Here is a 24920-nt window from a genome sequence, read left to right as displayed (position 1 = left end):
TGCCCCTGTATGAGTAATGAATGTGGGAAATATCAAATCTATACATGCATGGGAATATAGTGAAGTTTGACACAGGAAACGTTACATTTTCTTTATTTTTAAGAGTTTTATGATCATTGTCAGTTTCACGAATATGTAACATGTTAATGATGGAATTACTTTATTGCAATTAATAATTATTATAAAGTCGAAATATATATTTAGATTCACATATTATGTGTTCATAAGTTTATATAAAGTGATTGGCTTGGCCCCTAATAATAATAATAATAAGAAGAAGAAGAAAACTAACAGATACAATAGGTGCCTCAGCCCCTTTGGGGCTTGGCCCCTAATGAACACCAGGTTTGTTGTGCCTATGCACAGTGCTGCATAAAATAATAATAACAATAACCTATAGCAGCCTATAAATCTTCCTTTTCTTGAAACACACTGAAGATCCTGAAGAACAAAGAGGTTGGTGTTTATTCTTCATTCATTCATGATGCTGAAGAACATTCATGTTAGAAACATTCAAGCACTTCATCACATTTAGATAAACAGTTCAACTATGACATGGCTGCAAAAGTTTATTTTTTAACAAATGCTCAGTAAAGGAAGCTTTTTTTTTTGTATATATTTTTACGAACATGTATAACAAATAATAATCATTCCAAAATGTAAAATTGTACAATCTACTCTGCTTTACTGCAAACATTTGTGTTCTTTCTCGCAGTGAAATTCATTTGATCTTGTGTTTCTTGTGTCCCACTTTCACATGCATGTGAAGTCTATGGAAGGAGAAGTTTAGTGTGAACGGCCCTTAATTAAAACGCTTTAGTAGTTTTTAACATAATTAAATATTAATCTAAAAGCTGGTGTCAAAATATGCCAATATTGTGTATTTAATGTTCATATCATGTTAGATAAGTGTGTCATTGATCAAACGTATTTAATAGTTCTCACTATAGAAACATGGGATTTGTGCCTATAATGTTTTAAAGATAATAACTGGAAGAGATCAGTGTACCTCATTCAGGGAAAGTTTCAGGGACGTATAATTAAATGATAAAAATACATAAATTATTGTAATATTTTTATTGCAGTTGTCTGTTACATCTGGGATAATTGTAATCTTCATTCACTCCATATTTCTCTCTTTGAACTATTTTGATTATTTAAGCCGCGTTTCCACCGCAGGAACTTTCCCCAGGAACTAGGAACTTTGGGCTGGTACTCGATGTGTTTACACCGCAGGAACCAGGGTCTAAATCAGGGGTCACCAAACTTTTTTCTCTGGGGGACACATTATCGTTCCTGACTGTGATGGGGGGCCGGGGCCGGGTCAGCTATATAACATAGAATTGTATGACCCAGACCAAAATGACCACCAGCAGGCCTCATTGTGTAGTAGAGATTACTAGCCTGGCACAGCCATCCCCACTACTATATCCACACTACTATATCAACACTTGATTCCTGGCAAATATTTGTTTATCTTTACTAGTGGTTTGCAAAAGTTGTAATCGAGTCTTCACACTTTGTTTTAATTAAAGTTATTCTTCACAAATAATCGTTGGTCCACTGTTCTTTGAAAACTCGGTTCAGACATCACGGTTCGGTACGAGTTCGGTACAATGGAGGGAAAAGCAAAACAAAAATGCAGAAGGCTTATGCATGTCTCAGGCTGGACCAGGCTGGATTTTTTTTAAATAAGTTTTATTAATAAAGTAAAGGCATAGAACCAGTTTATTTGTGCACTGACAATAGTTTTATATAAGTAGTTCATTAATTCAATTAATAAAAATACCTTGATATGTTTGGTAATTGTACCTGAATGAACTGAAAATTAATCTGCTACATTTCAGATTAATATATCCGGTTCAAGTAGTGGGGGGCAGAGGGGCTGGGGGGCCAGTCAAAGGGGGGTGGCGGGCCTGAGTCGGCCCGCGGGCCTTAGTTTGGTGACCCCTGGTCTAAATGAAGTTCCGGGTAAATATTTCCCCCTCTGATAGTCCCTGCTCATGAGGTAGTACTTTTTCAAAGTTCAGGAACTTTCAGGGGTGGGACTTGTGCGCTGCACAAGCTGATTGGTTGTGTTCACGCCGCATTTTGGTTGGATGATTCCACGCAGCATTTTATTTATTTTTAACCTCCCTTTTTAAAAAATCTATTGCGGTTCGTGTCGTGGCTTCATGCAGTAAGAGTTGTCTGTCTGCAAATATGGAATTTAATAAAAAAAAAACTGGTGGACTGGCGACGAGTTTCAGGCTTTATTAAGGATATTTGTGGAAGAGTAAACTTTCTGCGCGTTCGTCCCAGCCATCTCACGGTCAATGTGCGCAATAGCTGATAACATACAAATGTTATATCTAACGTTAGCATTACGAGCTTACTGAACACGCTTTATCAGTGCTCGTCTCTTTTCTGCCACAGCTTTTATTATTAAGTTTATAAACATTATTATGTTTACACATTGTCATCTATTGCAAGGCACTCCAAACCAATGTTATAAAAACCAATGTTATAAATTTACTATAACAGGATTGAAATAGCGCTTTGAGGTTAGTAACAAACAACTATTTACAAGACTGTCACTATTTATGATTGATAGACGGGGTTCAGGCTTTTTTTTTTTGCATATTTGCGAAAGAGGAAATTTTTGCGCGTTCGTCCCAGGCATCTCACAATAACTGATAACATACGTTGTCTAATTTTATAGGCATACGAGCTTTCTGAACACGCTTTAGTATCAGTGCTCGTCTATTTTGTTTTGTTAATTACCTCGTTAGTAAACCAATACATAACTGCAGCACAGTTTGAATCTCCTCCATACTTATTATAAATGTGGCGCTCAAAACTGATTACTGTCCATCGCAGACTGGGAGGAGCAGTTGCGCACAGTTTACCTTCCCGGTACTTTAGACCGCGGTGTAAACGCAGAAAGCAACCGGTCTGGGGCAAAAAAAGTTCCTGGGACAAATTGTTCCGGGTAATTTCGGTGGAAACGCGGCTTTAGAAAATTTTACAATAAGAGTTTTCTTTCATGTTAGAACTGAGTGAAGTGAAGGAGGAGAGTGAAGAACTGAGTGAAGTGAAGGAGGAGAGTGAAGAACTGAGTGAAGTGAAGGAGGAGAGTGAAGAACTGAGTGAAGTGGAGGAGGAACATCATGTCAATCCTGGAGGAAAACCTTTGAGTCGCTCAAAGACTAAAAAGACATTTTTAAAGAAAAGAAGAGCCAAGAAATCTTTCACCTGCACTCAGTGTGGGAAGAGCTTCACAACCAAACAAAGTCTTGAGATTCACATGAGGATCCACACAGGAGAGAAGCCGTTCACATGTGATCAATGTGGGAAGAGATTTACACGCATAACACATCGTAATCAACACATGATGATCCACAATGGAGAGAAGCCGTTCTCATGTGAACAGTGTGGGAAGAGTTTCAGTCAATCATCATCCCTTAATGTTCACATGAGGGTCCACACCGGAGAGAAGCTGTTCACATGTGATCAGTGTGGGAAGAGTTTTACACGCATAACACATCGTAATCAACACATGAGGATCCACACCGGAGAGAAGCCATTCGCATGTGATCAATGCGGCAAAACATTTCTTAGTACATCACACCTGAAGAGACACCTGACAGTTCATACGAAGGAGAAGCCGCATTCATGTTCTGTGTGTGGAAAGAGTTTTTCACATCTGAACACTTTACATGAACATCTGAAAATTCACACTGGTGTGAGAGAGTACATGTGCTTTGAGTGTGAGAAGACTTTTATTACAGCAAACTATTTAAAACTGCACCAGAGAATTCACACTGGAGAAAAACCTTACAAGTGTTCACACTGTGACAAGAGATTCAATCAGTCAGGACATCTGAAAACACATGAGAGGATCCACAGCAGAGAGAAGTCGCACATGTGCGATCAGTGTGGAAAGAGTTTCTCCTTTAAAAGTGACCTGAATCTACATATGAAGATCCATGCAGTGGAGAAACCACATCACCTCAGACTGAGATCACGGTAAGTAGTTTATTTTCATGTGCTGTGAAACAAAGTCTCTTCTGTGTAAGTTAGACACACATCACCCTTTCATGTATTAGAATGATGGTCTGTATCTTTAAGATGTGAGTGTACTAGTAGGCCTATGTATGAGGGGACCGGATGTAGAAGGAAGTTCAGCTAAAGAATAAGAAAAGCCCATTCGTAAAGTTATCAAGCATGTGACTGATTTAATTCAGCAGAGTGTATGAGAGATATCTGATTACACAAGAAAGCTGATATATAACACACTCTATAGCCAAATCTCTCCTCTCCAACTATAGCCGGTGTGTGGTGAGCACAGGACACTTTGTTGATTGATTGATATCCATTAACTCGTGTTGAACCAACAGGTATGTCTAATTTGTCATTTCAGATCAATGCAAAAAAAACAAAACACATATTCACTCTCTGACAGTAGGTGGCGCTCATGTAAAGCAGAAATACAGCACTATACAGGGCTCTAGACTGCAAGTAAATGGTCACATTTAGCAACTTTTTTTAAGAGAGAGCTGCCATTTCTGCCGCATACGAGAAACATCACACGGCAAACGAAAGCAGAATGAAACCACACTACTCGTTTGAGATCATTGAAAAACTTTTTACCAGCAATTTGCATGTCATTTATTATGGTAATTACAGTATACATGATAATGCATCGTCCAGAGGAGCCTAAATGGCCCTTGTGGCAGAGTGAAAAGGTTTGTAGATCTCTCTCAAATACTGGTAAAAACTGCTGATTTAAAGTATGGGTAGGTTGGTACACTTTCCATGTCTGGTGAACTTAAACACTTAGAAATGTTAACAACTGAAACTTGTGTAAATGCATTGTTTTTGCATGATTTATTTGTCATGATACACACTCACACATATATACTGTATATACTTCTGCACTGATTTAGCACAATGGATTTATAAATGTCTAATAAACTGCATGTCAAGCATGTTGTCTGTCCTTTCCTCTATGTTGTTCTCGTAGTGTCCGACAAAGAGGAGGAAATATGCTCAAGTCAGCAGGAGCGATCTAAATACAACTAAAGATTTTATGCTAAATTGTGCGCTAATCATACGTGGGTGTATCTGCACTTTTTGACAAAGACCAACACTGGGAAGTTTAATGTTTATTAAAAATAAGGAGCAAGGAAAGTCTTGCAAAATCCAAGGAGCTGAGACTGAAGGTGAGGGTAAAGCGTCAGTGCAGGGAGTCTTCAGGATCCACTAGATCCCCTTTGTGCTTCTTGTGTTGAAAGTGATAAAGGACACAAAAATGGGACAAATGATATACAGTAGTAGTAATACAGTTACGGTATTCAGTATGATTCCCCATTTAGCCTTGTGTGATTTTTTTCTTTGTTTTTAATCTTACTTATATAACTTCCATCTCCCTTTCCCATCAATCCAAAACACAATATAGACAGGTAACAGAAACACAATGCCTAAAAAACTCCACCCATACATTTTTGTTACTCAAATATGCAATCTAAAATAAGGATTTTTTTTCCGTTATTGCACATTTAATAAGGAATGAACTGGATATTTTCTTATTACCACTTCCACCCATCACTATCACACCAATGTTATATTTAATCCCTGTTTAGAAGCCGTTCCCTCTTATTACACAACAAAGGATAATAACTGTCATAGCCAGTGGCCCATGCATGCATATCGACTGTCACTAAAGTGGTAAAACGTGAGGAAATGCTAGATTTTTTCTATAGCTGGCAAAGTTAAAGTCTAATGAAATACACTGACGCCTTATTTTTGTCCTTTCAAAAGTAACTGAATGCACTGCTACATATATTAGCCTACATTAATTATAATTGTATTTAAAAACACATAACATGTATATGTATATTTATGTCATTATAAAATATATATTTGTTTATATACACACTATAAATGCATATTTGAAAATAAGAAATTTTCCGCTTAAAAAAAAAGTTCTGTACATAGCCTAGATCTACGCGCCCCCTAAACCCACATAATAAAGATGGACAGTGACATAGAAATTTGCACAAATTCGTTCCATACAATTGAGGTATTATCGAAATATCAAAATTTTAATATCGAGTGATTATTTAACAAAAGGCATGTAAAACAGTCAGGGTTGCATTTTAGACACACACACACACACACACACACACACCTCTGAAACGATAGAAAAGTCCTCGGAACCGCATCACTCTCAAGACAAAACCTGCATTGCTGTACAAGGCCGAAGTCCACCATTCTCCAGTTGAGTGGTTGCTACACACTAGGGGTGGCACGGTACATGAAAAAACATCCGAACCGTTCGGTTCGCTTGTCTCGGTTCGGTGCGTGTGTGCGTCGCGCGGTTCGCACGGTTCGACGCATGCGCAATGTAGCCTTGTGCCCGTGCTACTGCTAATACAATGCTAAATCATAAATCAGACAAATGTAGAATAACATTACAATGTCCAGCAATCGATTTAAATAGTACACTGGGTTTACTTAGACATTTAATGAGATCAACTCCACTAGGCTATATGTTGTTTTTTTCACGTGAATAAATAGGCTACATAGATCGACTGTTCCACGTACCGGTATGTACTTTAATGGTCCAGTGGCAGAACTTGCCAAGCGTGTCAAAGGTTCTGAGTTCTAATCTGCACTCGTATATATTTTTCTTTTTCATCAAAACCGATTATGTTTATCAGCGGTTGTATATCAAGCAGGGACAGATTTGTATGAATTTTGTTTTGTGATTTCATCGGAACGAATAGAGTAGCCTAGAGTCTCCTCAACGGACTGAAGCGCGCGTCTGAGTGAAGAATGTGCGGCCGCTGCGGTGTGTGCGCGAGCCACGAGAACACTGTATCAGCGCCACTGATCGCAACGGCAACGAGCACTTTGATCACTTGATTAAAAAAAACACATTTCAGCGCTAGATTGCTTCTTATTTAACAAACGAACGAAACGAATACTTTGCTAGTTAACTGGAAATGTTTTATTTATTTGTATTGGTACATCCGTGCTGGGACATAATATCAACCCTGGCAAAAAGTGGTGACAAATAACTGTCCGACACAGCCCACGGGAAATGAGAAGCTGCGTTTTGCAAACACACCCCATTTATGAAATAAATTAATTAATAATTAGATAATTCAGCTATATATCATATGCTGAAGTAAATTTTTGGAGTGTTAAAGATTAAAAGAAAAAACAACAACAAGAACCGTACAGAACCGAAAACCGTGACCCTAAAACCGTGATACGAACCGAACCGTGGGTTTTGTGAACCGTGCCACCCCTACTACACACACATAGTTTAGATGTGTCCGTGGTTGATGGCCAACCAACCGCAGTCAGAGTCCTGGCAGCATCACGGGGAAAGATGCACTGGAACTTTTGCACCACGAAAACAAACGCGCGTCCCATCACATATTATCACATATTTATTTACTATTATTTATCTTTTGTAACCACCACAAGCATGAGGAGAATATGTTGAGTTCATTCAGACCTGAGCGATTTTGTGTTCGTTTGTCTGATTGTTTCGTCAAGTCAAAGTCAAAGATTAAGATCTGTGAAGGGAATTAATGTGAATCGATCTCAAGTGTCATACTGGAACAGAGACTGCTAATGCTTTACATTGAGCCTATGATGATCCACGTGAGACATTAAAGCAATACTAATAAATATGAATAGCGTTTTACTCTTGGAACAATAGTGCTTTTTAGTGGTGCTCTTTAACTTTAAAAAAATGTCAGTTTCTTCGCACATAAAATGTTATTCTTTTAAAGGGGGGGTGAAAAGCCCATTTTCACTCAATCTCCTGTTAATCTTGAGTACCTATAGAGTAGTATTGCATCCTTAATATCTCCAAAAAGTATTTAGTTTGATTATATTTATAAAAGACAGATAGGCTGTACCGAATATTTCCGGAAAAAATCGATCGGCTGGAGGCGGGCTGTGTGCTATACTGTCTATGGCCGTGTGGGCGAAGCTAACGCTGTGAGCTAACGTGCCACACTAACAACACAGAAACATTTGAAGCAGATACCAGTTTTACTCACAGGTTCCAATCACGACCGCGAACCTTTATCATTGCGACTGCTCGATCCTTTAGACCAGTGGTTCCCAACCTTTTTTTGTCTGAGACCCCCTTTTTCCCAAGAAAATATTTTAGGTCCCCCCTTCAAATTTAATGATATTATCGCTCTTGTAAGCTTGCAGCAAGGATGACAAAATATGTTGTTTTCAAACAAACGGTGTGTTTACTATAACCAGATATGTTTATGCACAAATAATAGCCTATAATATTGAAAATACAACAACAACATCAGTAGGCCCTTTGTAATTTAAAAACGTAAGCCTAGGAGTAGCCTATAAATTGGCACTATTTGAAATGCAATAACAAAAATATTCAAATATCAAAATATTCTGGTGTGTAGAAAAAAGAAATGTAACGACAATGGGTAGAAAGCAACCACCAACTAATCTTCTTTTTGAATATTAATTCAAATTCTCTACTTCTCGATGACTGAGGGGGGAAGATTTGTTCAGAACGTCTCATGATCATCACCGGTCTGACTAATTGAAGGAGCCCCCGGCACTATCACATAACTGGTCAATGGCTAGCTTTGTGGCCTAATACGGACTGGTTAAGATAAAGACAGTGTCCGCACAGACCAGAGCCATAAGTCACCCATCCCGGTGCCAGAGAGTCTGCAAAAGACCCTTTAGAAGAAGAATCGACACCAGCAGATGTTACTGAAACCCCCGACTACATTCCTGAACACCTCCTCATTAAGACCTCTGAACAAACAGAGTTCTGTCTCTTCACCAGAGAACTGATTCTTATCAATAACTATACATAAAATCATTCAAGAACAATTTTCAATGGACTCATGATCAAACAATCATGCAACTACCTAATCCTGGGTTGTTTCCACCACTTATATGTATATTTTAATAAGATAATATGTTTTGATCCCATTTAATTCAGGTAATAGTTATTATATTAACTATTAGAAGGAGTGAATGAATGAAAGTGTGTACTGTTTCATATCAATGCTATCTTACGAACACAACTAGCAAGATGGCTTGAATGATATCGGTGTAATATGTTTTGATCTTCTTTTAATTAGAAATCATGTCTAAACTGTGGCCCCTGTTCTCTCTGTTAGTAAGGAGAGCACAGATAAGCATGATTTACGATCAGAACTGAAAAGAACGTCACCTCCTAAATTCAGCCAGTGTCTAATTGGCCAGAACTCATCCTGGAGGTTGGACAAAATTTTAGTTTAAAACCTTAGACCCAAAAACAAAGCTCTCTCTCTCGCTGCTCTCTCTCGCTCTCTCTCTCGCTGCTCTCGAAGCTCTCTCTCTCTCTATAGGAACCATGTAAACGCGCAAACGAAATAACCCAAATCAAGATCTGAAGAACATGGGTTAAATAGCTTCATTCAAGCCATCATCATCTACTCTCAATTTCCTTTCTTTTCTTAGTTTCATTTCTTTTCCGTTGTGAGTGTCGGTTCTAAGTTAAGTTTTGCGACAAGATTTCGAGCCACGTTTCTTCTGCAAAGCCAGCTTCAAACAAAGACTTTCATTCCGCCAGCACACCACGTGACTGACCCCGTGATCCAGACATCAGGCACGAGGAGACCGAACGGACCGGGAAAACCCCTTTCACGCAACAAAAAGGGAATCCCCAAAAGCAAATACGCAAGTACCTCCATGCAGGCTAAAATCTTAACTGGTGTATTTATATAACTCTAATAACCTGCCTAAAACGATAGAAGGGTTAAATTAATGATTGATGGTTTGTTCAGGTCATGTCTAGTGTATATGGAATCGTGAGATTTCATCCTTTCACTCTTAAACCCACTCTTTCCTCACTCTATCCCTTTCTGCAACGCGTATGAATGTGTATGTGTGTGTGTGCGTGTGTTTGTGTTAGATATTAGCTTTATGTGTTAGTAGTCTATATAATCAATAAAGTATTGTTTGTATTTAAAAGAGATTACTCGTGTGTGCTTATCAGATTTATTGTCTTGAACTTCGATTTAAGTTACCTATGCTGTTACCCTTAATTTACTTCGTAATTTATTGTTAGCTGGGGATTAATTCTTTCTTGACCAGGAAGATATTATATTTCCTAGAGTTAATACTTGTTTATGCTTTCTGTTCATTGGATGAACTGATAAAATGATCATACTATTGATTCTGCTACAGTAAATTCTGAAGATAATTAAAAATAATTAAAATATTAATTATTGGTCATATTCCGTTATGAATAATAATTAATAATATTTATACGTGGGCGTATAAACGCTACATTAAATGGTGGAGAAGAATGCGGGAAGTTTAACCTAAATTGTAAGCATATACGAAGTAATTATATTTTCATAGTATGCGAAGGGAGAGATCCGAACCTCCGAGTCTGTGTGTATGACGTATGCAGCGAGCGCCGCGCGCCCTGTTTGAATGAATGTGAATACACAGAGAGAGCTGTTACTCTAGTCTAGGCTGCCTGCCTATTTTTATTTTATTTTAAACTGCAGTAAAATAACCCAAGATATAAGATCTCACACAATGATAAGGTAAGGATTGAGCGTGTCCCTCAATCTCTGAAATACTTTAATTATAGCTTACTGACGTCTGCGTGTTCCAGCGTCTTTCAAAGCTGTAACTTATGTGTGTTTGTATCAGCCAGAGAGCTTAACGAAATTATACTGCAGTAATTAAAATAACCATGTAAAGGACGGATGAGCGTGTCCCTCGTCTAACGTTCCTTATTTATCTGATTGTCACTCAGTGCGTGTTCCACTGCAAGGACGAATATTCTCCTCACAGATTAGTCTTTATTTCTCAGGTTGTCCGTGCGTGTCCCACGGCAATCCCCGTGATAAACTATAAGCTTATCTGTGTCAGTTCAATTAATTCTCGCGTAAACACTGCGTATGTCCGAGTGTAGTTGAATAGGAATTATTTAAAGTTGTGTTCAAGTAAAGCTTGACGTTGAAACTTAACCAACAGTTAGGAACCCTGTTGTTTTTGTGTGCTCAGATAACATTGCACAGAGACGATCCGCCGAGATCGCTATTGTTCCATCTATTACAGCGCAAAGCTGCCCTTTAAAGTTAATCTCACTCTTAAACAACTGAGTGAAGCCCCACGTCGTAAAAACTACGAGTGGTGTCCTTTATTTGTATTTTTGAAATGCGCCGACATTTCACGTAATATGATCGACGTGCATATTCTTTGAACATTGTTGAAATGTGCCGACATTTCATGTAACATGCATTACTGTTTACAAACTGCAATTCACATGTTTGCCCACTAGCGTTGTTTTGTCGCCATAGTTACAATCGTGACACGGAAGTCTTAACCAACGCTTCCGGGGGAACTCTGACCCTCGCATGATCAGAGCCACAGCAAAGCCCTGACCACAGTGTAAACAAACCCTTTGGTGGCTAAGCTAGCTGCTAACCCTTGGCTAAGCTAACCTAACCTAGGCAGTTGTTCACAGTGAGGCCTATATGCTAAAGCCTTAAGCATTATTTACGTTTGTCATTTGTATTAACATCAGTGGTTAAATACAGTGTCTGTTTGAACAACGTTAAAGTGATTTAACCATTTAAACACCTTGATTTTTACACCTGTTGGTCTTTTCTTCTTTCTTATTTTACCTGTCTAATATTTTAATTACCCATATTTTCCGTGAAAAGGAAATTTCGTTTGCAATTATTAATTTCGTTTACCTGCATTTTACTTGAAAAAGAAAATACTGGTTTATGATTATTAATTGTCAAATTCTAATTTGATTTAAAAAAGGAAATTAAAATTGAAAATCTATTTTTCTAAACAGGTAATTTCTAATGATTTCTAGATTTATTTTTAATAAATCTAATTTCATAATTTTCATAATTTCTAAATTACTCTTTTAGATTTAATCACTTAAGGTGAATACGTTTTGAACTTTGAAAGTTAAGTAAACTTATTCAACCCACATTTCCCTATTTCAAATATTGTTAGACTCCTACTTGCTCATTTATTGTTATTGCGTTGTAACCTCCTTCTCAAGTTGTGGTTATAAACTTAACCATTCTATTTTACCCATTTACCTCTTTTTGTCGCTGTGGAGCGACACACCTGAGCCTCAATAGGAGACATTGGTATCTCACTACAAGTTTCAAATAAATCAGAGATAACCCTCTCTTTACAAAGCTTTATTTTTGAATGTTTAGTTGGTTGGCAACTATCAATTCTATTCTTGTAGTTCGACAAAGGCTCCAGAGCCATTTGTGGATCCAATCTCCTTCCCTCCTTCCCTTCTTACATCCTTCCTGTTCTGTCCTGATTTCCCATCCTTCACATTTGTAGGAAACAAACCTGGAAGAACCATCAATCGAGTCTAAAGAAAGAGAAAGATAATTTTTCCAAAGAAAACAATTATTAGGTATTTGATTTGCAATCAAACCCTCTCTTGTTCTCCATACTCTCTCTGTCTTTGTAAACGCAATTTACAATTTAACATCTTATCCAAGATCAATTAACAGAGACCAGTGTTGAGCAACCGTCGCCTTCATAGCATCCCAGCTGTAAGCGGTCCAACTGACGGTGTGTGGTGTCAATCCTGTAAAACTCGGAAAAAGGTATCAGCATTATTATTGTATTATTTTTCCTTGTAAACATAAGCAATAATATTGTTTACCTTTCTGGAAACAGATTCTCACCGATAGGAAGCATTTACGAGAAAAATAATATTTCTCCTACTTAAGAATTTTCTTTCTTGTTTTATTGAAATTGGTTTTAACCTCTCTCTCTTTTTTTCCCCTTACTCAGTTGAGTGACACATCACGAGTTTAAACCAGCTTTTAAAAAAAAAAAAAATCCTTTCAATTGAGATTTGTTTTAACCTTTTTCTCTCTTTCCCTCACTTAGTTGAGTGACAAAGTTTCCACATCACTAACCTACCTGTCTACACTGAGACCAACACTTAGACATTACAACACTTCACTATTGTTGTACAGTCACTGAAACGACACTTAGCTGTTCAACCACATATAGGCTTACACCCCACACAGATCTGTGTCAGTCTCTTCACCCCAGCGTGCCAACATGTCGTGGACAACAAACCCCACTGACGTGGACGCCTGGCTCGGAGGCATTGCAGACTGCCTCACACCAAAGACATTTGAACTGTTATTATTTTTAATAATAATCATAACGCTGAGAAGATTCCTGACACATGATTCAAGCCAGAATCAGAACCACAACCACACGGAACTAACCAAGATTATCTGTTCCCTAAGCAATGCCTTCACAGCCCAGCTGACACTAAGCGACAAGCACATCACCCACCTTCAGGAGGAGCTGACACGTGCCCAGAGCCGCATAGACAAGCTGGAAGTGAAAGTCCAGGACGACTTCAAGCTTCAGACCACTGAGTTCCTGAGAGAGCTGATGCACACTCAACTCTGCACTGACCAGCTCAAAGTGAAAGCTCAAGTCGAACTCGAAGTGCCCGACAAAGTGAAGCAAGAAACAAAGAAGCAAGTTTACAAGCTCCAAGAAGCCCTTGCAGTCACTGAACGTGACAAACAAGAATTAAAGACTGTCCAGAAGCACCTGGTAAACCAACTCCAGTCTGCTGAACACCAGCTAGAGAAAGCTAAAGCTGACATTAAAGTCAAGAACTCTAAGATCATTGCTCTGAAAGACCACCTGGAAAGGTGCAGTGCTGAAATCGACCATCTGACCCAACAGCGAGATGACGTCAACGACGAGCTCTACGCGGTCAGAGATGAACTCCAGCACATTTTCAAACAGAAACCAGAGCCAAGAAGGGAGAGACCTCCCTCAGCATCACCACTGCTGAGCAGAACAGAGTCCTCCATCCAAGAACTGGCATACAGTGAAAGAAGTGAATGGCCACAACCCGAAAGGTCACCAGCCTTCACCACAGAACTGTTCACTGCCAACAAACAAAGAGAGCTCATTCAGGCAGACTCCAAAGCTGCACAGGGGATGACCTGTAAAGATCTCAACCAGCTGGTTAAGAGTATCACTCAGTTCAACCTGAACTCCACGGAGGGCCCAGACATCCAGGCCCACATCCGAGATATCAACTTCCATCTAGAGGTGAGACCACATGTGACTGACAGAGACAGGTTTTACATCCTCAGATCGACATCCACTCCAAAGGTACGAAGCTTCCTAGACCGACAACCTGCTCATGTCAAGTCAAACTACCAGCTGCTATGTGAGACACTGATTAAAGAATTCACAGGCCCAGAGTCGGAACATGGTGTGTTAATCGCTTTGGAAACTAAGCAAGGTCGGCAAGAGACTCCTCAAGCCTACTACCACCGTTTTCGACAAGCCTTCTTTGGTGCACATAACTCACCTGAACATGAAGAGGATGTGAATTTCAAAAACCTCTTCCTGAGAAATCTGCACCCCGGATTGAGTTATTATCTTGGTCTCGAGGCCTGCGCAGACACAATGACAATTCAACAGCTGCGTGACCTGACACACAAGGCCCACATCAAACAGAAGATGTCCTCAAAGAAAGGTTTGAAAACATCCACAATTTCAAACTCCTTCAGCCAAGACACAAGCCTTGCACTGGAAGACAACCAGTGGCATGACAACACCACAGTTCTTCGTAAGAAGCACAGAGAACGTGACTCCCATGCCGATGACAGCTACCACACCAACCGCATGGAAAAGACATGGAACCACTAATGAGGCAACGGGAAGTGTTCCTAGAAAGCAGGCTGAACACGGATGACCAACAAGATGAGTCAAATTTGCTATGACTAGCGATGGAACGGAAGACCCACGACTCATCTGATACACCTTCATAATGAAGATGACAACCACTTGTTCTACAACAACACAGAACAAAGTGGTCTCTCACAGTCAACCACTGACAAACACCCAGAGGTACCAGAAAACACCATCCTGGTTACCCATCACTCATAAAGAAACCACCAAACGAGCTCCAACTCAAGAACCATGTGTGTGCTACAGCAACAACAGTAAGCACAGAAGATCAGAAAGGTTGTCACCACCAGAAGGCATCATCGGAGGAATGCAACAACGGAGACCAAGTTTCGCACTACAGCTTCACGCAGCCATGCCAAACTACCTCCCCATGTCTGCCAGAGAACTTCCTGCCTTACTGGTTTGACCCCCAGCAGATCACAGAAGATCCTTTCTCCAAGGCAAAGAGGCAACAAGCTCATCAAAGCTAAGCCATCAAGCAAAGGGGGGAGCAAAACAGACTGAAACAGATCTGACCATACATACATACATACATACATGCATGCATACATGCATACACTACACAACACCCCTAACATACTCACTAACATATAGAAGTTAACCACCTCTACCGTGCAAAACACGCAACAAACATGTTTTCTCCCACAGGTAAAAACTAACTTCAGAAACTAGCTTAACAACGTAGCTACACTTACCATAGGAAACATGGTAACTACCCATCCAACAAGTACACCTGAGAACACCTCTCATTACATCGTGATACCTGACACCTTAGCTGCGCAACAGTAGTTATAAGTCATACCAGGAACACTCAACTGCTTTGTTTTGTTTTACCTCTTCCTTCCTTTCCTTCTTCTTTTATGAGGTAAAATGCCTGTCCACCCTATAAGGGTCAAGGTCGCAATAATAGGATTGACACACCACGCCTAATATTTGTAAGTCACCTTAAAACGAATGTGAGCCAGAGAACTCCCTGCATCATTCGTATCACAAATTGAAAGGTAAATTGGGCCAAACCTAGAACAATTTAGAAGAGAATAAAACAAACAAATCAAATTTAATCACAAAATTGATTAATCACCGTCCCAAAACGAACTAGGATAACGGTCCTAAGATTGAACTAAACTTTATTCAACGTGATTAACTACATTGAGAGAGTGAACCTGTTTATGCCTAGGTAATCTAATGTCCTGCACCAGTAAAGTGACCAGTCATGGAGGTGTTGTCTTGTTGTTTGCCGTGTGTGTTTGCTTCCTCTACCCATTTCTCCAGCGTTCACCGATGTCTTCTACTCAACACATCGTCGAACGGAGGGGGGATATGTAACGACAATGGGTAGAAAGCAACCACCAACTAATCTTCTTTTTGAATATTAATTCAAATTCTCTACTTCTCGATGACTGAGGGGGGAAGATTTGTTCAGAACGTCTCATGATCATCACCGGTCTGACTAATTGAAGGAGCCCCCGGCACTATCACATAACTGGTCAATGGCTAGCTTTGTGGCCTAATACGGACTGGTTAAGATAAAGACAGTGTCCGCACAGACCAGAGCCATAAGTCACCCATCCCGGTGCCAGAGAGTCTGCAAAAGACCCTTTAGAAGAAGAATCGACACCAGCAGATGTTACTGAAACCCCCGACTACATTCCTGAACACCTCCTCATTAAGACCTCTGAACAAACAGAGTTCTGTCTCTTCACCAGAGAACTGATTCTTATCAATAACTATACATAAAATCATTCAAGAACAATTTTCAATGGACTCATGATCAAACAATCATGCAACTACCTAATCCTGGGTTGTTTCCACCACTTATATGTATATTTTAATAAGATAATATGTTTTGATCCCATTTAATTCAGGTAATAGTTATTATATTAACTATTAGAAGGAGTGAATGAATGAAAGTGTGTACTGTTTCATATCAATGCTATCTTACGAACACAACTAGCAAGATGGCTTGAATGATATCGGTGTAATATGTTTTGATCTTCTTTTAATTAGAAATCATGTCTAAACTGTGGCCCCTGTTCTCTCTGTTAGTAAGGAGAGCACAGATAAGCATGATTTACGATCAGAACTGAAAAGAACGTCACCTCCTAAATTCAGCCAGTGTCTAATTGGCCAGAACTCATCCTGGAGGTTGGACAAAATTTTAGTTTAAAACCTTAGACCCAAAAACAAAGCTCTCTCTCTCGCTGCTCTCTCTCGCACTCTCTCTCGCTGCTCTCGAAGCTCTCTCTCTCTCTATAGGAACCATGTAAACGCGCAAACGAAATAACCCAAATCAAGATCTGAAGAACATGGGTTAAATAGCTTCATTCAAGCCATCATCATCTACTCTCAATTTCCTTTCTTTTCTTAGTTTCATTTCTTTTCCGTTGTGAGTGTCGGTTCTAAGTTAAGTTTTGCGACAAGATTTCGAGCCACGTTTCTTCTGCAAAGCCAGCTTCAAACAAAGACTTTAATTCCGCCAGCACACCACGTGACTGACCCCGTGATCCAGACATCAGGCACGAGGAGACCGAACGGACCGGGAAAACCCCTTTCACGCAACAAAAAGGGAATCCCCAAAAGCAAATACGCAAGTACCTCCATGCAGGCTAAAATCTTAACTAGATAGAAGGGTTAAATTAATGATTGATGGTTTGTTCAGGTCATGTCTAGTGTATATGGAATCGTGAGATTTCATCCTTTCACTCTTAAACCCACTCTTTCCTCACTCTATCCCTTTCTGCAACGCGTATGAATGTGTATGTGTGTGTGTGCGTGTGTTTGTGTTAGATATTAGCTTTATGTGTTAGTAGTCTATATAATCAATAAAGTATTGTTTGTATTTAAAAGAGATTACTCGTGTGTGCTTATCAGATTTATTGTCTTGAACTTCGATTTAAGTTACCTATGCTGTTACCCTTAATTTACTTCGTAATTTATTGTTAGCTGGGGATTAATTCTTTCTTGACCAGGAAGATATTATATTTCCTAGAGTTAATACTTGTTTATGCTTTCTGTTCATTGGATGAACTGATAAAATGATCATACTATTGATTCTGCTACAGTAAATTCTGAAGATAATTAAAAATAATTAAAATATTAATTATTGGTCATATTCCGTTATGAATAATAATTAATAATATTTATACGTGGGCGTATAAACGCTACAGAAAATAGGCTTTTACTAAATGACTGCTGACTGGGACCTCAATACTTGCATGTTATTTGTGAGGCTTTATCAATGTGAGGCTTTATTTTTGACAGTTTTGGCGCTATAGCGAGCGATAATAAACTTGCGTTTATTAACAGAATAATGCGTCTTTTGGAAGAACATTGTAGCCGGAACTACTTCTCTCTCTGTGTACGTCTATGACGAGTCACGCAGGTACTGGGCTACTCCGCGGCGGCAGCGATCCGAACCAGTGTAAAATAGTCCCAATGTAAACACTTATTATAGGTGTACCATAGACATAGTGATTCAGGATAAGACAAAAACACGGATTGGAAAATGGATTCATGATGAACTCGCTCATTATATATATTTAGTCAATTTTGAACAGAAAAAAGTTAAGGACTTTTATTTAATGCTCATTGCTCAAAACTTTTCAAAATATGACACGGCCCCCTTGTGGGCCGCGACCCCCCTGTTGGGAACCGATGCTTTTTAGACGATCTGCAAATCCGTCGATCTGGGCTTTGTTTATAAAACAATCAGCTCGAAATGCAGGGAACAAAGTCTTACACAGCTCCGTTGATGCTCTGAAAAAAACAAACTCCATCCACTGGTCCGTTAACGCTGGGTTCTTTGGGAATATGTGCATGGTTGTCTGCCCTGGCAACCAAAAACACACTTCTTTGGTGACATTGACTTTCAAAACCCGAGCAGAGGAGCGCTTTGATGATGCTTTCGCTATCTTCGCTCTCTTCTCTCTCTGTCTGGTCTACGAGTGTGCCCGCGCCTGTGCAGAAGTGCCCTTAGGACCCATATAAGGAAATTCCGCCCTATCTTACGTGAGACAGACCCATACTCGGAAAAAACTTTCCGAAACTTGTGACAAACCGGAAGGACAATTTTTGGCACAGAAATACTCCTTCAAACGTACAATTTAATTTTTGAAACTTTGTCCATGTTTAGCATTGGAATTAAATTCTTTAACAGTGTAAAAAACTCCGTATGCATGAAATAGAATCCCCCCCCTTTAACGATCTAACTACTTATAGTGATTAATGTTATCATACAATCAAACTACAGGGTGGGCCATTTATATGGATACACCGTGGTGGCATGGGAGTGGTTGGTGATATTGAGGTCCTGTTTGTGGCACATTAGTATATGTCATGGTCACCACCCATCTTGAGGAGTTTGCCCCCTCACATGTACTGGTGTGCCACAAACGGGACTTTGGTGTCACCAGCCATTCCCATGTTGTTGTGGTGTATCCATATAAATGGCCCACCCTGTATATTTAGATTAATGTTGACATATTATGCTGCTGTAATTACTTCTCTGTAGTGGTTGATGGAGATGAGTGTCATAGTGATTGATGTTTTATCCATGTCATACTGTGAGAAATTACAGTATTTTCATTCAGTAGAGCAGTTTTACAGACTTTTGTCATGTATCCTGACTCAAATAATGTGTTTCTAACAGCAAACACTCAGAATAAAGTGAGATGATCTGCTGATGATCCTGAATGGCTTGTTGAATGAGTGTTGATAGTCTGAGGCTCATCAATATTAACAGATCTGCTGAAAACACTCTTTATTTCATGACAATAGTTCCTGTTTTCACCTCATTTATTATGCTGATGTCTTCAGATCTCCTGTAAATTGACACTTAAAGCTCATTTCATTGGTGTCAGCAGACTGAGGGGATTTGTTGGCTACTTTGTGTACCTTTTATTGCTGTTTTTATGATTTTAACAGTTTTTCTTACCATTATTTATATTTGAAAGAATTAAAATTATTTATATTATTTTCTATATTTCTAGATGCCTGTATTTTAATAAAGAAGCAGAATAATGTTAGGATTAGCAATAAAAATAATTAATGAATTGGCATCAGTTACTGTACGATGAATAGATAGACAGACATATAAATGCTTAGAAGTGTCATTTATTATAAAAACAAACTCAGTGATTTATATTTTTGATTTTGGCAGATCAGCTCCTCCCACTACATTCACATCATCAGTGAAGCTCCTCCCACTGTTATCACATCATCAGTGAAGCTCCTCCCACAGTAATTCTCCAATAAATGCTGTAAATTCCCATCAGCTACAAGTGAAGACGAGCATCAGAGCATCAGGAAGAGCTGAAATCTGCAAAGACTGAGTTTATTAAAGAGGACAGTGAGAACATGAGTGATCCAGAACCCTGCAGAATGAAACACACTGAAGATCCTGAAGAACAAAGAGGTTGGTGTTTATTCTTCATTCATTCATGATCCTGAAGAACATTCATGTTAGAAACATTCAAGCACTTCATCACATTTAGATAAACAGTTCAACTATGAAACGGCACAGAATGTTCTGGGTTTTTCTTCAACAAATGGTCAGTAAAGGGAGGTTTGAGACATTTTTATATTGATTGTCAACATCAGATCAAGCTAAATACTATTTTAACTGTTTTATTTTACAATTATTTTATATCTGGTTCCCAATTTGCAACAACATTACCAGAAGATTAGTCATTTTCAACATAGTTTACAAAATACATATTTTTAGGAATAGTCAGTAAACACCAAGTTACTGATAAAGTTGTATTTGTTAAATATCATACAAGTTATTCATAGTAATAGAGATTCTTCTTACAGTAACTTTGGTGACAGGGTTGATGAATACAGTCAATCTTTTTCTTCAAGTTTATGTAAAAACTGAGACAATGGATTGAGAATAGGCTTGTTTGAGTTGCGCTTTGCCTCGCCTGAAATGTATGTGAGAGTAGGAGCGGCTGCAGTGAGAGGAGGAGTGAGAAAAGCGCAGGCAAGCTGGACAGTTCTCTCTTCTCGTAGTGGATCTGACACCTGTGAGATCAGAGATGGATATCGCGGGATTCACAGGATTCATGCTCGTGCACAGTGTTGCTAATTTAAGTTCTGTTGCTTTTATATGAAAATAAATATAATAAACAAGACACCGAAAGTACTTGTTATTTTATTACATATCTCAAAGACGTGTTTATCATTAATTTTTACTTTAATTACAGACATGTTTTATAGGCTATATATTTTTTTTATATATAAATATGACAACAATCAAATAACCCATAGAGATTACTGTCAGAGAGTTTGGGAATACTCACACATAATGTATACACATAAAAACACGATATCAGAGTTTTGAATTCAAACATTTATACAGAGAACAATACATCACGGTTGTTTAAACCAATGAGCATTAAGCTGTGTCGTCAGCAAGTCGTTTCCCATCGTGCTTTTGATCAGCGCAGTCGGTGGAGAGCAACTGCGCTCGACTGCAGAATCTGCCTTGCGCTCTAAGAGAGTTTCAGACACGCTTCATCATGATGATCGGTTCTGCGCAGATTTTGCTAATCTCAAACAAGCCTAATATTTTCTTGTCTTCCCAGCATGCAGTAGAAAGAGCCCAGAGGATGTCACTTCCTGTGTGTCACAGTTTTCAAAAGGAGGAAAATCATGTCAGGAGTAACAGGGTTGAGTGAAACATGTAGGACACAGACAATGCTAATAAAATAGTTAATTTAAAGCCAGTTAAAGTTATGGCCACTCTACACTTTGAGCTTGTGAAGTTTCAACAGACGCTGCAACGGCCGTGAAATGACGTCAATAAATTTAACAAATAACAAATAATAATAATTCAAAATGTAAAAATAAACAATCCTCTCCACTTGAATGCTAAACGCTTGTGTTATTTCTCACAGGGTAATTCACTTGAGCTTGTGTTTCTGGTGTCCCACTTTCACATGCGCATGAAGTCTAGTGTGAACGGCCATTGATAATTAAAATGTTTTAGTCAAATAAATATCAATCTCGAAGTTGGTGTCAAAATATGGCAGTGTTGTATATTTTAATGTTAATATCATGTTAGATAATTTTGTCATTGATCAAATATATTTAATAGTTCTTGCTAAAGAAACAAGGTATTCGTGAATATAATGTTTTAAAGATAATAATTGTAATCAATTTATAAAAAGGCATCAAATTATCACAATATTTCATAATAGTTGTCTACTTTCTACTATTACATCAGGGCTCACTTTCATGTCCTTTCACTTTATATTTCTCTCTTTGAATTATTTTGATGTACTGAAAATTAAATGTAATATTTGTTTCTTTCATGTCAGACCCGATGGAAGTGAAGGAGGAGAGTGAAGAACTGAGTGAAATGGAGGAGGAACATCATGTCTATCCTGGAGGAAAACCTTTGAGTCGCTCAAAGACAAAAAATAAATTTTTAAAGAAAAGAGCCAAGAAATCTTTCTGCACTCAGTGTGGGAAGAGTTTCACAACCAAACAAAGTCTTGAGATTCACATGAGAATTCACACTGGAGAGAAGCCGTTCACATGTGATCAGTGTGGAAAGAGTTTCAGTCAATTATCACACCTTAACGTTCACATGATGATTCACACCGGAGAGAAGATGTTCACATGTGATCAATGTGACAAAACATTTCTTAGGGCATCAAACCTGAAGACACACCTGACAGTTCATACGAAGGAGAAGCCGCATTCATGTTCTGTGTGTGGAAAGAGTTTTTCACAGCTGCTAACTTTACATAGACATGAGAAAACTCACACTGGAGTGAGAGAGTACATGTGCTTTGAGTGTGAGAAGACTTTTACTACAGCGAACTGTTTAAAACTGCACCAGAGAATTCACACTGGAGAAAAACCTTACAAGTGTTCACACTGTGACAAGAGATTCAGACAATCAGGACATCTGAGATCGCATGAGAGGATCCACACTGGAGAAAAACCTTACAAGTGTTCACACTGTGACAAGAGATTCAAAGACTTAACAGGTCTGAAAACACATGAGAGGAACCACACTGGAGAAAAACCTTACAAGTGTTCACACTGTGACAAGAGATTCAGTGTGTCAACAAATCTGAGATCACATGAGAGGATCCACAGCAGAGAGAAGCCGCACACGTGTGCTCAGTGTGGAAAGAGTTTCTCCTTTAAAACTCACCTGAATCTACACATGAAGATCCATGCAGTGGAGAAACCACTTAAGCACAGTCTGAGATCACCTTAAGTAGTTTATTTTCATGTGCTGAGCAACAAATTATTTTCTGTGTAAGTCGTACAAAACCTTTCTTTTTAGCAAACTTTGTGCACACAATGTTGTCAATGCTCTAGTTCATATGTAGAGCCCCTGGTGATACTTCAAGTAGTTTTGTTGTCTCGAGTCTCCTTAGTGTTTTAAAAATAGCGATTTTGATGCTCTCATTGTTGTGCCCCATTCAGTCCCATTCAAAAGGCATTTTGCCTGAAAATGCAAATTTGGTCAAACTTAAAAGTAGAGTTTCCATTCAAATTATGCTTTTGCACTAATGTTTGACTTCGGGTAGATTAACAAAAAGAGCCTAGGTTCGATTTTGGCGAGAATAACCCTTTAAGAGTCGCTGTCCGTTTGTCAAGTGCGGAAATGTCACCTTGTAGAATGGCTGGTAATTGTAGCACATGCTTGTATTATGAAATGTTTAGCCTCATTGTTTTCATTTGATGTGCATTTTCTACGAGGCCAATAATCTATAAAAGCACAAACCTACATCAAAATGGCTGAACCAGTCGTCATAAAGTCGAACCGGCAGTCATACAAATAAACAAAAACAAAAAATCAAAGAATCTGGGAGGATATTGCTACAATACTGACTTCATCTAGGGGCATTAAAAGATCAGGGAAGGAGGTCAGGAAGAAGTGGCAGGACTTACTAAAAGGAAAAGGGCACTGCAGAGGACAACATTTAATAAAACAGGTACTGGGCCCAATGAGTCTCCCCTTCTCACAGCAGAGGAAGAATAGGCCAGTACTTGGCACAAGTGCTTCAGATGGCATTTGTGGTGGTATATGCATTCATGGAGGAGTAGGGGTAACTCAACCTGAGCCTGAGTCAGGTCCTTCATACTCAGAGGAACTATCAGTTTCATCTGCCATCTCCTAGTCCTCCAAACAACCCTCCCAGGCCTCAGCCTCCATCTTCTGTTGTCCAGACTGCAGCCACAACACTTCAGCAGTTTGAGCATGTGTGTAGCTGTAGTCAGGACATATGAGAGTACAGGGAGGAAGATGAAGAGGTGGTGGAGGAGGAGGATGAAGATGGCATGATGGGACCACATGATGGCCAACCAAGAAATGCCCAATACATGGCTGGTTTTTGTGCATTTCAGCATGTTTTTAGTTCATCCCTTCTCTGAATATTACTCTTCAGCTCACAGTCTGCAAATTCTACCTTATTATATGTTGTTTGTTTGACACTGCATGGAAAGTGGGATTTTCGTCCCCGTAAACGGCCGGAAATCTCCATAATTTTCGGCAGTTAACGGCAATTTACAGCCTGTGAACGTCGCGTTCGTCTGTGCCACATATTGCGGGAAACGAACCATGATGTATGTGGAGAGCTCGCGGAGGTGCTAATTTGCATATGAATAGCAGCGCCCGCGCCTTGCCAGAGAATGGCTTGAATTTCCTCACTCGGTATTGGTTGAAACCACTACATTTAAAAAAAAAAAAAAAAATCACTCGTGATTGGTTGGCAGATCTGTTACTATTGGTGACCCTGGGTCATTATAAATTTAAACCCCACCCCAAAATTATAATAATCATTCATATATATATACAGTATATATATATATGATGTTATGTTGTATATTCATGTCATTGTTATCCTATGGACTACACTATTACCATCATCAAGGACATGAATGAATTTATTGAGGAAAGGAAAATTTGCCAGGGACGTGCTTATTATTCAAAGGAAGAGCTTTATTTGCACAAACACAAACACACAACTAATATCATATATGTACAAAGCATAGGAGATTTGCCCACACAACAAATGGGAAGCTCATGAGAAGCACAAAATCCTACAGCACCGTGAAGTGTCTGTTTTCTGTTTCAGATCTGCAGGTAACTAGTGCCATTCTGTCTGAAT

The 24920-nt window shown here is 39.0% G+C and overlaps 3 protein-coding genes across 3 annotated transcripts in view; 2 read left to right on the top strand and 1 right to left on the bottom strand.

Annotated features, from left to right (window-relative positions):
* Nucleotides 1-1959: 1959 nt before the first annotated feature.
* Nucleotides 1960-4367, top strand: LOC309492481 (uncharacterized protein). Its single transcript, XM_082161487.1, has one exon. It carries the CDS (start codon nucleotides 3026-3028, stop codon nucleotides 4010-4012), a length of 987 nt encoding a protein of 328 aa, XP_082017613.1. The 5' UTR covers nucleotides 1960-3025; the 3' UTR covers nucleotides 4013-4367.
* On the top strand, nucleotides 3995-24526 carry LOC309492490 (uncharacterized protein). The gene is made up of 3 exons (XM_082161500.1): nucleotides 3995-4008; nucleotides 19946-20200; nucleotides 22107-24526. Exons 2-3 carry the CDS (start codon nucleotides 20143-20145, stop codon nucleotides 23018-23020), a joined length of 972 nt encoding a protein of 323 aa, XP_082017626.1. The 5' UTR covers nucleotides 3995-4008; nucleotides 19946-20142; the 3' UTR covers nucleotides 23021-24526.
* Nucleotides 5116-24920, bottom strand: part of LOC309492495 (uncharacterized protein) — a 201847-nt gene continuing 182042 nt past the window's right edge. The window contains exon 2 of the mRNA XM_082161510.1: nucleotides 5116-5198. The gene's annotated coding sequence lies outside the window, so the exon portion shown is untranslated. The remainder of the gene's footprint in view (nucleotides 5199-24920) is intronic.

Source organism: Leuciscus leuciscus, assembly GCF_965113295.1.
Source record: "Leuciscus leuciscus genome assembly, chromosome: 1".
Lineage (NCBI taxonomy): Eukaryota > Metazoa > Chordata > Actinopteri > Cypriniformes > Leuciscidae > Leuciscus > Leuciscus leuciscus.
The sequence above is the reverse complement of the archived record's forward strand: the minus strand, read 5'-3'. Positions and strand labels throughout refer to the sequence as shown.